Genomic DNA, 12,675 nt, shown 5'->3' on the forward strand with positions numbered 1-12,675 from the left:
CTTGACCTGCCGCCCGCGCTCAGTAATGTGCATCCAACGTTCCATGTATCCAATCTCAAGAAGTGTTTAGCTGACGAGAACCTTCACATTCCACTTGATGAAGTTCAAGTTGATGAAACTATGCATTTCGTTGAGAAGCCTGTTGAGATTATGGATCGCGAGGTTAAGCAAACCAAGCGCAGTCGTATCCCTATCGTGAAAGTTCGCTGGGAGTCCAAGCGCGGAGCCGAGTTTACATGGGAAAGGGAAGATCAAATGAAGATCAAGTACCCGCACCTGTTCCCTGCGCAACCTACTTCGAGATAAATTTCGGGACGAAATTTCTTAAAGTAGGGGAGACTGTGACATCTGCCCGATCCGACCCGACCCAGGTACCCGTTTCTCTGACCCGATCTCTTTCTTTTATGATTTAATATTTATTTATACTTATATTTTACTTTCAATAATAATAATATACTTTTCCCTCCCGCCTCTTTCTCTCTCTTTCTTTCCGCCGTTCCGTCCCTCTCCTCTCTTTCCGCCTTCTTTTCCCTCTTGTCGCCGTCCCGCCCTTAAGCCTTGAACCCTTTCCTTAACTCTTTGCTTGTCCTTTGGTTCTTCCCGCCTAAGGATGTCTGCAGCTCCACGCGCCGGACTCCTTACATGGAAGCCTGCGTGAAGACATCTTGTTCCTGCGATGCGTGAAGAGAACTCTTCTCGCAGCGCGCTAAGAATGCATGTTCTTCCCGCAATGCGCTAAGAATGTATGTTCTTCCCGCGATGCGCTTAGAATTCTAGTTCTTCACGCAGCACGCTAAGGATTTGTGATTTTTCCCGCAGTGCGCTAAGGATTGTTGTGCCAGCCTTCGCGCTCGCGCACTCAGCCTTCCCGCGCTTAACCCTTGTATCTTCTGTTTATTCTAGCCGTTTGCTTTTGTCATGTCTTTTCTTCTGAGCTGTTGACCTAACCTATCTAATGTCTGAATAGTTACTTTCGGCGCAGCATGCGTACCAACCCCATTGGTTGGTAGAAAAAGTGACTGACATTATCTTTTGAGATCTGCTTTTTCATGCTTTATCCAGTACCTTTATCTGATCCGCCCATGCCTGTTGCTGTTCCCTGTCAGCTTTTCTCTTGTCCCCTGCAGCTGCCATATCTTTTGATATCTTTACTTTTCAGAACTTTTTACTGTTGATATCTTTTCTTTTACTTTTGGAGATCTTTTCTAGGGTTTGTGTCCCCTAGGGTTTGCCTATATATAGTACTATTTTCTTAACACTTCACACACTACACTTATTCTCTTCCTCCCTTTTTGCTCTCTGCCGTTGTTCTTCAGCCGCCTCCCTCCTCTCTTGCCTCCGTTTTCTCCTCTCCTCTGCCCTGTTTTCCGGTAATATATTATATATAATAACTTATTAATTATGCTAACTTATAATCAAGACTTAAAAACAGATCGTTAAAACTATAATCTTAATTATAGGTTAACCTGTGCTTGTTGAAAGTTGGTTTTTGCTTTATCTTACACCGCATCGTTTATCAAGTGAGTTATCTCGTATCTAATCCCTTTTTATTTTAAATGCTTTGGGATGTTCATGTGTTCATACAAAACTTGAGTCTTAAACTTGTTTATGAACTTTAGTCGCGCAGTATCCCATGTGTTGAGGACGTTTACTTGGCTGTTATTTGTATGTGTGTATCATTAACCGCTTTGTTCGGCCTATTCCGAAGTTTTCATGGTACCATTAGATGAACACGGGAGACCTATCGTTTACGGTTTTCTTTGTTTACACTTGCACAGATGTTTTCTCGTTTTTGTGCTCAATTGGGAGCACGGATTGAACTATGAACTATGAGCTATGATCTATCTAGGCTTGATTACAATCTGATTGCACCCTTGTTAAACACCAGACATACACGTGTTGCGCGCAGATTTATGGCTATCTATGTATTGTATTAAACTTGATTTCTCACCAACACGCAAGTGTTTGACGTTTATTTTAACACATGTTCAGGTTTGCAGTAGCTGTTTTGGAGCTTGTGGACACGTAGGACGTTTTTACTTTTGGACCTAGAATTAAAATGTATCAAGACAAGTTAATGTTGTTTGAATGTTATAATTTATAATATATTGATTTATGTTTGATTTATGTTCTTTATTTTCCCCGCTGCGCGTGCGCGATAAAATGTGTATTAATAAATATTGACACCAATAGTGTCGCGAGTAATGAAGCAATATGTGGCGCCCCGATGTATAATCCGCCTTTGGTCGGGGTGTTACATACTGATCAGAGTTCACCCGCCCCCACTCGCAGGTGCAGGCCAACGCGAGCGCGACACGTGTTCCTGACACTGTGTGAGGGGACATAAAAGGGAACGAAACAGGTACTGATCAGAGTTCACGCGCCCCCACTCGCAGGTGCAGGCCAACGCGAGCGCGACACGTGTTCCTGACACTGTGTGAGGGGACATGAAAGGCAACTGTAGCACATCGAGCACACGAAAAGTCTGACACATGTCTCCATCTCTGACGCATGTTAGCACCAACCAACCACGTACATGGACGATTCATTTCAACCACAAGGATAGAATTTCGCGCAACGATGAGAAATAAAAAAGGAAAAGACAAAACCCTATTAAAAGAGAACTATTAAGTCTAATATCTATCTTACCTCGCTCGCGCGAGACAAGACACACATTAGACTGGGGGGGGGGGGCTTGAAGAGGTATGTACCCGCCTTAACATCGAGCGGGGCGGGTCAACCCACAAGATATAGACAAGAGGCTTGAAATCAAGATATCATGAAGGCACAAAGCCAAAACCTATGCGCACGGCGCATATCACATATGCTCACGCATCACATATGCTCACGCATATCATATATGCTCACGCATCACATATGCTCACGCGTATCACATGCTCGCGCACCATATACGCTCACGCATATCACATCTGCTCGTGGCGCATCTGCGCGTGGCGCATATCGCATGCTCACGCATCATATATGCTCACGCGTATCACATCTGCGCGTGGCGCATATTACATATGCTTGCGCATATCACATCTGCGCATGAAACATCTGCGCGTGAGAATAAAGAGAAGACTTCGCGCATCCTCAGGATATGCGCATATCACACGTGCACATAATCAACCTCGTCCTTATCCAAATCAGGATAAGGACAACCTTGATTGTGCTCGTCAGACAACCTTCCAGAAGGTATCCTTTAAGGAATAAGAATATGCTGATGTTGACAGCTGCCAATGAAAGGTGGACAACTCAGCAAAACCCATGTGCTACCACGTGATTGCACATGGGTCAGGTAAAATGCCTGGGTCAGAGAATAATCAATGAAAAAGCACCAGGTGTCCTAAGGACACATGGCGCAAAGCAATAGGAGGAGGCCAAAAAGGCCCTAATGGGATCTGAGCCCAATCATTGAAAACCCTAACACTATAAATACCACACCACCTCCACAAGGGGAGGTAAGCAAGAAAATACATTCCAATTCCTTACTCACTCTCAGATTATTATTATCTTCTCCTACAATCTCTTATTCTCACACGGAGGGTTACCCCAAAGAGGACCCCTCTGTCCCTTTCTGAGGGGTAAGTTCACGGTGCTGCTCGTTTTGTAGGTGGAAGAACTCATACTCCGGAGAACCATCGGTGAAATAGCATACTCATACCCGAGGAAAGTTGATCGTCTACCAGTGAGCCGATCCACGTTTCTTCAAAGAGCGTATCTTGAAAAATCCTGAAAATTCGATCCACTCGCTTTATAAAGTGAGGTTGCCAAACATATCCTTGTTTTTTTATTAATAATAATAATATTATAATATTATATCCTTAATTTCTTATTCCTCTCAATTATTAAAAACCAAATCGTGCTTAAACCCCCCACCTAAATTCTTCTAATTTGGCTTTGATTTTGATTTCACAATTCAGATACTCTCTTTCTTTTTCTTTATTAATAATTAATAATTAATAATAATAATAATTCAAGATTACAGATAACATAACAAATGCCCTGCTGGTCTTTGTCTTGTTCCTTCATGCTTCTGTTTTTTTAACTGTTTTAGTTTCATAAACACTTAATATTTTAATTCCATTCAAACCCACAAAAGTTTTGGAATTTGGGCTTTCCTTGCATCTTTTTAGGGCTGCAAACACACTACACACCCATGCTTGTTATTATTATTATTATTTTTAGTAAATAAATAAAAAATATTATTTTTATCAAAAAAAAAAAAAAAAGTGTTTCACTTCTTCTTATTATTATTGTTATTCTCTCTCTAGGGTATTTCTTGTCTTCTTGATTATTGTTCTTTTGTGGGTTTTCTAGGCTTGTGTGTTTTCTTGACCACAATCACACAAAACAATGCTGCAATTATACTGTTTCATGAAAATCTTTATGTTTTTTTGATAAAGTCTGCAACTTTATCATACCTTTTTGGATTTAGAGCAAAAATTCAAGTTTTAAATAAAAAATTCAACATACCCTTTTGGATTTAGAGTATGAATTGAAGATTTAAAGGTTATCAAGATTCAAGATTTGAGATTTAAAACATGGGTTTGAAAATGCAAGGTCAGCATCACTTAGTGGCAGTGAGTTTGAATGAGCAGCAGCAGCAAATGGAGAGTAAAAGAAAGTACACTTGGTATATTCCAAGGACAAATCAAGGGAAATATTTGATATTATGGATAATTGTTTTTGGGTATGCTGCAATTCATGTGTACAGATGCATAGATGCAGGGCATCAAGAGAGGATTCAAGAGGGGTTGGTGAGTATGTGTGATCAAAGAGCAAGAATGTTGCAAGATCAGTTTAGTGTTTGTGTTAATCATGTTCATGCTCTTGCTGTTTTGGTGTCTACTTTCCATTATTACAAGAATCCTTCAGTAATTGATCAGGTTTGATTTTTTTTTTTTTATAATTTTTAGGGTGATTCTTGAAATTAAATTTGTGGGTTTTTTTTAATTGTGTTCTTGTGAAATTTGACATTTTCTTGATAATTTATTTTTTTTTACAAAAAATTCTTGAAATAAAATTTGTGGGTATGTTTTTTTATTAAAAAAATGATGATTTCTTGAGATGGGATTATTGTGTTGTTGTGAAATTTGACATTTTCTTGAATCAATTTCAGTAATAATAATGATAATCTTTGTTTTTATTAAAGTTTCTTGAAATAAGTTTGTGGGATTTGATTTTTTTTTAATTAAAGAATATAATTTCTTGAGTTATAATTAGTATGTTCTTGTGAAATTTGGCCTTTTCTTGATTCAATTTCTGAATTGATAATGATAATCTATGTTTTAATTTGACTTTTTCTTAAAAAAAAATCTTGAAATAAATTTTGGGGATATTATTTTTCATGAAAAAGCAAAAGATAATTTCTTGAGTTGGTATTATGGTGTTCTTGTGAAATTTGACCTTTTCTTGATTCAATTCCAGCAATAAAAATTATAATGTTTGTTTTTTTAAAGATTCTTGTCTTTTGGGTGTTTTGCCTTTATCTAATTGAACAAAAAAAGTTTATTAAAATAAAAGCAAAATTTAAGTGCATTGTTACAGATCTAACACATTATTATTATTATTATTATTATTATTATTATTATTATTATTATTATTATTATTATATTGCAACTTTTTTTAAAACAGTATTAAATCTGAATTTGGGAATCTGTTTGGTTTGACTTTTAAAAGTCAAAGTCAAACTGGAAAATTAATTCTTGAATTTCAATAACTGAATTCATGTGATGCAGGATACATTTGCAGAGTATACAGCAAGAACTGCATTTGAAAGACCGTTACTAAGCGGGGTTGCGTATGCTCAACGGGTAATGAACTCCGAACGCGTTGACTTTGAAAGTCAACACGGTGGGACAATAAGAACAATGGCTAATAAAGAACCGTCACCTCACCGTGATGAATACGCACCCGTGATTTTCTCTCAAGAAACGGTGTCTTACCTTAATCTGCTGGATATGATGTCGGGCGAGGTGAAATTTGTTAATCTTATTGATTATTTAATTCTGGTATTTGGGTATTTTGTTGAAAATGAAGTTTTGAAAGAACCTTGAATTTGATGGCAGGAGGACCGGGAGAATATTTTGAGGGCCCGGTCAACTGGGAAGGCGGTGCTTACGAGCCCGTTTAAGCTGTTGGGTTCACATCATCTTGGAGTCGTGTTGACCATTCCGGTTTACAAGTCAAAGCTACCACCGAATGCATCTGTTCGGGACCGCATTGAAGCTACTGCTGGGTACCACTTCTCTTTATCTTTAGGGTGTTTGGATTAAGATACGGGTCGTGTTTTGGGTCAACATGTTTAATTAGGCCGTGTTCGGGTTATACAATCAACCTGGCACGATTGACACCCTCTCATTCATGTGCTAATATAATGATTATATAAACAGATATCTCGGTGGAGCATTTGATGTCGAGTCCCTAGTCGAAAACCTGCTCGGTCAACTCGCGGGAAACCAAGAAATCATAGTCAAAGTGTACGATGTCACCAACGCATCCGATCCTCTTATTATGTACGGCCGACAGACTCAAGAAGGTGACCCGACACGTGTACATGTCAGCAGTCTTGACTTTGGTGACCCGTTCAGGAAGCACGAGATGACGTGTAGGTATCTGCATGAGGCTCCCATTTCATTGACCGCGAGCATCACTGCAGTTTTCGGCTATGTGATTGTTATCCTAGTTGGCTACATGTTCTACACCGGAACTATTCATATTGTTCAAGTCGAAGACGATTTTGACACGATGCAAAACTTAAAAGTCCGAGCAGAAGCTGCTGATGTGGCAAAATCCCAGTTTCTTGCTACTGTTTCGCATGAAATCAGAACTCCAATGAATGGCATTCTCGGTATATTTCAATCTTTTTACCCTGTTTTATATAAACCGTTAATGCGTTGGATTTAAATATTTAATAAACACACGTTTATGGTTTACAGGAATGCTTGCATTGCTTCTAGATACGGATTTAAGTTCAACACAACGAGATTATGCTCAAACGGCTCAGGCGTGTGGACGGGCTTTAATTACTTTGATTAACGAAGTGCTTGACCGGGCCAAGATTGAAGCCGGGAAGCTGGAATTAGAGGCTCTCCCGTTTGATCTACGGTCTATATTAGACGATGTGTTATCGTTGTTTTCTGAAAAGTCTAGAAATAAAGGCATTGAGGTAACAATAATACTATTACAATTTACATATGCTTGTTTTTTTTAGAAAAAAAAAATTATGATCTGATTTTGTTATTGTTTTTCGGGAATTCGAAGCTGGCGGTTCTTGTATCCGATAAAGTCCCGCAAATTGTGATGGGTGATCCCGGAAGATTCAGACAAGTGATAACCAATCTTGTGGGAAACTCGGTTAAAGTAAGCAAAGTTCATGATCTTGATTCTTGTTACCTTGTATTGTATTAAATGTTGCAAGATTCTTATAAAGATTCGATCTTAAAGCGAAAAAAGTTGCAAGATTCTTAAAAAGACTCGATTTTGAGTTGAAATTTTTGCAAGATTCTTATAAAGATTTGATTTTTATGACAGTTTACTGAACAAGGACATATATTTGTTCAAGTCCATCTAGCCGAACACTCTAAAGCCGTACAAGACTCAAAGCCCGAGACGTGTATGAACGGAAGATCAAACGGGCACCAATGGAAAACGTTAAGCGGCCGTGAAGTAGCCGATGACCAAAACAGTTGGGACAAGTTTAAACATTTAATAAGCGATGAAGAATTCATGTTTGACGGGAATAATTCTCAGAATGTTAACCTTATGGTCTCGGTGGAAGACACGGGAATCGGGATCCCGTTACACGCGCAGAAACTCGTGTTTATGCCGTTTATGCAAGCCGATAGTTCGACTTCTCGACATTATGGTGGAACGGGAATCGGGTTGAGTATTAGCAAGTGTTTGGTCGAGTTAATGGGCGGTCAGATTAGTTTCGTTAGCCGACCGCAAATCGGGAGCACATTTTCATTCACTGCTAAATTTACACGGTGCGAGAAAAACACGGTAACCGACCCGAAACGTACACCTTATGACGATTTACCGACTTCTTTTAACGGGTTGAAAGCGACCGTCGTTGACACAAAGCCCGTTAGAGCTGCGGTTACAAAATACCATCTAAAACGGTTAGGTGTTTTAGTTGAGGTTGTGAATAGCATAAAAACCGCTTCGGGTCAACCGGATATGATTCTGGTCGAAAAAGACGTGTGGTTATCGGGTGATAATTTTGATAACCCGTTTAACAACATACGGGTTAACGGGCACGCGTTAAAACAGCCGAAAGTGATATTACTTGCTACGAATGTGACGGGTGGTGAACTTGATAAAGCGAAGGCGGCTGGTTTTTCTGACACGTTGGTAATGAAACCGTTAAGAGCGAGTATGGTTGCAGCGTGTTTACAGCAGGTGTTGGGAACGGGAAAGGCGGAGCAAGGTAAAGGTATGGCAAACGGGTCGGTTTATCTTCGGGGGTTACTTTGTGGGAAGAAGATATTGGTAGTTGATGATAACCTAGTGAACAGGAGAGTTGCAGCCGGTGCGTTAAAGAAGTTTGGGGCTGAGGTCGAGTGTGCTGAGAGCGGGAAAGCGGCTCTTGAATTGCTTCAAATCCCACACGGGTTTGATGCGTGCTTTATGGATATTCAAATGCCCGAAATGGACGGGTAAATATTATTTTTACATCGTTATATTTCCTGACTTTTATATGATATGCTAAAATTAGGGTCAGTTTTGGGCCCAACCCGAACCAAAAACCGAAAATCTATTCGTTTTTTCGGTTTCCGGTCTAGGTTCAATTTCAAGTTTTTTTTTTGGTTCAGTTTTTCCAGTTAATTATTTGTTTCTTCGGTTTGACACGCTCGTTACTAAATGCATGTGACTAAATTTCAGATTTGAAGCTACACGGCGTATTCGGATGATGGAGCGTGAGATAAACGAGCAACAAACAAGCGGCTCAACAGACGGGTGTTGTGACAACCGAGCCACCGAGTGGCATTTACCGATCCTAGCCATGACAGCCGACGTGATCCAAGCCACATTTGAAGAGTGCCAAAAGAGCGGGATGGACGGTTACGTGTCAAAACCGTTCCAAGAAGAAAATCTTTATCAAGAAGTGGCCAAGTTCTTTGAGTCCAAACCCGCCACCGATTGTTAAAAAAAAAACCCGAAAACAAACAAATTGTTAGCAAATTTTTCATATTTTCTTAACCGGTGGTATAGGTTTGGTTTATAACCGGTTGTAACCGTAACCGTAACCAACTTTGGATCTAACTCGATTTGTTTCTAGACGGGTTGACCCGCGGGCGTGTTTGTATAGATGATGGTTTAGGGTATCTTGTAATGTGTCACTAATACGGTGTCGTATAGGTGTATTGAGAGGCTGTTGGTATCACACGTTAAAATGTTGTATGATTGGTTTTGTACTTTTGTGCAACATGTTACATTTTTGTTTCATTTTAGTCACAACAAAACCAAATGAGTTCTTTGTTAATCCAATGTAGGCTTTTGTAAACAGGTTTGAGATGTTCGTGAGCTACTTGAGATTCGTTGCTTAACTGAGCCCATGCCTTTCTTAAAGCTCATTTAATAAATGAGCTCGAGGCCGCACTTTACATATTGAGCTTAAGTCAGCTTGTCAGCTTAAACGAGTTTTTTATTCATATATTTTTCATATGTATTTGTATCATTACTATTTCTATATATAAAATATGGTGAAAATATAAGGCTCCGTGTAACAGGGTGGTGCCTCTGCCACCTCACTCACGTTTCACCAGTTAAACCATTTCACGTCCACTTGTATCGAATGTTATCGGTGAAAAAGCCTCATTGGGTGTTATGTGGTTAACAAGCGTAAGCAGAGGGGTGGCTCGTGGGATAGCGAAAACAAATTTGCCCACACTTAATTAAGCCTCCAAGTTAAAAAAAAAAAACGTTACATATAGATTATGAGTAGGCTTGGTTGTTATTAAAGTATAGGTTATGAATTCAAAAGTTGTAACTAAAAAAAAATCTTAATAATTTTCATGAAAAAGCCCGAAATTAAGCCTTCACGTTCGTTGAGCTAACCCAGAGCGTAAAGACAAAGACGGTTAGGTCAGTGATTTTTCTATTAGTTATTTCTAAACACGCAGTTTAAGCTTGTCGTTAAAAAGTAAAACAAGGTTACTTTTTACAACTAGGAGTGTGAGTCACGTGCTCACCCGAGTTACTTTTTACTGATGGGAGTTGTGTGTCACGTGTTCAACTTAGGTGTATCTATATATATAAAAATGTGAGTGATTAATTAATAATAATGTGGAGGTTGATTGTTGTACATGTACAATACAGTGGTAAGGTATGTAGCATGTGAGTGGGTGGTGGTGCAGCAGGACTGTTGCAGTGAGGGCAGAGACTGTGTGGACTGCCTCAACTTTGACCATTTCTTTCTTTCTGTTGGGTGAATATTTAATTTTTTTACTTTTTAGCTCTTTTATGCGCCTACAGTTTTAATGATTTAGGTTTTGACTCTTTCATTTATTCATTTAAGTTTTTAAGTTTTTTTTTTTTTTTTTCTAAACCAGGTGTAGTGCAATGTTTTCAGACCCGGCCATGATATCGACCCGGATGTTTTACCGGGTCCAAGGTTGGACCGACCTGGAAGGGCGGATCGGTGTTGACCCGGATGACGTCATAAATAATTTAGATATATATTTACTTATATATATATAATTCATATTCATATAAACAATAATAATAAAAATAATAATAATTAACAAACTTTAATTTTTATCTATGTTTTATACATTGTTTTTTAAATATATATGATATATGTCTGATCAATGGAGTTATCAATGAAGCTTGGTTGGTTGGCTCATGAGTAATTATTAAAATTTATATCTTCGAAATGTCTAGTTCGAATCTCAGCATTCACATATCATTTTGAATTTAATGAAAAAATTAGTTTTACCGGTTCAACCGGTCAGACCGGTCCGGGCCGACCATCCATCCGCAAAACCGGCCGGGGTTTTCAAAACGGCTCAGATAAACTGACCCAACCCGGTATGGGACTGGGTCCCGGTCGGACCGGGCCGGGTTTCAAAACACTGGTGTGGTGGACCGTTTTTCCCACCAAAAAACCTCAAAACGCCTGGTACATTGTCTCGGGCGTTTTGGGTTGAAAGTTGGTGATGGACATTTTGCGGGAAGCGTCGGATTGGGAGAGGGGGGAGGGATGATAATTGCTGGGTTGGTTTAATTGTGTTAATTATAATTTTAAAAAATAGTAAAATAATAATAATTAGGTAATGATCGAAAAGGTTGATCCACTACACACATTTTTGTCAAAAAAAACCCCTTACGGTGACTTTGACGTAAAACGCCCTCATAGGGGCTCAATCTACACAGTACACGCTATCTTATAAAGGGAAGGAGCGCCAACAAGTAGTAGGTATCAGGTACAACACACAGCACCTACACGAGCGTCGATTTTTTAGGGTTTGGTCAATGATGAAGAATGCTTGTAAATTGTTAACACACCCACAAAAACAAATATATAAGCTTCCATATATACTTTGTTCAGCTTGTTGGATGAACCTTTCTAATATAAGAAGAAGAAAGTGAACAGTATGGGGGTTAGATCAAACAAAACACCTCAATATACACATTGTTTGGATAAGCCTTCGCTCATGTTACTTATGAATTAAGATAGATTCCTTTTTATTAATCCATAGTTTTCGTTAGCCCAATAAAATAATATTTGTGTTTTTATTGTTTATTTTTGTGTTTTTCAAAATAGTTTTATTTTTTTTTATTATTATTTTTTTTTAAATTAGGGTACTAGAAATGAGAATTACATGTGAATGTGATTAAAGTGTTTTAGAGTAGTTAAAAACATAAATGACATGAAATTGTAGAATTTGTGAAACTATGGTACATGAAATGAGCATCACTCCCACCCTAATATTTTTTCTCATTTCCAAATCTCAACATGCTTTATCCTTTCCAATTTCCATGAAAACAATTTTTGAATAAAATTTGACATATTAAAGTATTTATTCATATAAAAAACATGAAAAAGTTACAACATAATTTTGCTGTTCTAAAGTACATAACTTGTCTAAAATGCATGTATTGATATCAAAAAGCATTTTAAAATAATGACACTGCACCCATTGACGGACCTATGATTTTTTGCCAACGTGGTCCCAATTTTTTCGGTTTACAAAATTTTCGGGTCGGTCGTTATTCGGGTCGGGTCGAGGCGATGAGCATAATAAAACACGGAAATATGGTGTCATTGGAAACGAGTAAGTAGAAAAAATATAGATTAGAAACTAGATAGAACATAGACTTTTAATTCATTTTTATTCATACGCGAAAAAATATGCAAAACCGATGTTGTCATTATATATGTTGCATGGTGATAATGACTATATGAGAGAGACTAACGAAAAACACAAATACCCTAACTAAATAACTAATATTGACTAGGATATAAAAAAACATATAAAACATATAAAAACAGTAAAAACAAAGTATGGTGAGACTTGAGCCTACAACTTCTCAAATGAAAAACAAGAGACTTTCAACTAGACCAATTTAACCTTTACAATATGGGTTCCAAATATTAATTTTTATAGGGTTCTTACAGAACTAAATATATCGCCTCTTAGTAATTTTTAAAAAATATTGGTATTC

At 38.2% G+C, this 12,675-nt stretch overlaps 1 protein-coding gene and 1 long non-coding RNA gene across 2 annotated transcripts; one reads left to right on the forward strand and one right to left on the reverse strand.

The window, feature by feature from the left end:
* Positions 1-4,232: 4,232 nt before the first annotated feature.
* On the reverse strand, positions 4,233-4,621 carry LOC143590772 (uncharacterized). Its single transcript, XR_013145542.1, has 2 exons — positions 4,477-4,621; positions 4,233-4,424 (listed from the first exon to the last, which is right to left on the reverse strand). It is a non-coding gene; the product is annotated as an uncharacterized LOC143590772 (long non-coding RNA).
* Positions 4,498-9,198, forward strand: LOC143590771 (histidine kinase CRE1-like). Its single transcript, XM_077071146.1, has 8 exons — positions 4,498-4,889; positions 5,742-5,978; positions 6,072-6,241; positions 6,396-6,853; positions 6,942-7,171; positions 7,267-7,365; positions 7,537-8,663; positions 8,890-9,198. The coding sequence occupies exons 1-8, from the start codon at positions 4,545-4,547 to the stop codon at positions 9,152-9,154; spliced, it is 2,931 nt and encodes a 976-aa protein (XP_076927261.1). The 5' UTR covers positions 4,498-4,544; the 3' UTR covers positions 9,155-9,198.
* The last annotated feature ends 3,477 nt before the right edge of the window (positions 9,199-12,675 follow it).

Source organism: Bidens hawaiensis, unplaced genomic scaffold (genome assembly GCF_021521415.1).
Source record: "Bidens hawaiensis isolate Kalapana, Puna unplaced genomic scaffold, B.hawaiensis_p1.1 tig00038991_1, whole genome shotgun sequence".
Classification (NCBI taxonomy): Eukaryota; Viridiplantae; Streptophyta; class Magnoliopsida; order Asterales; family Asteraceae; genus Bidens; species Bidens hawaiensis.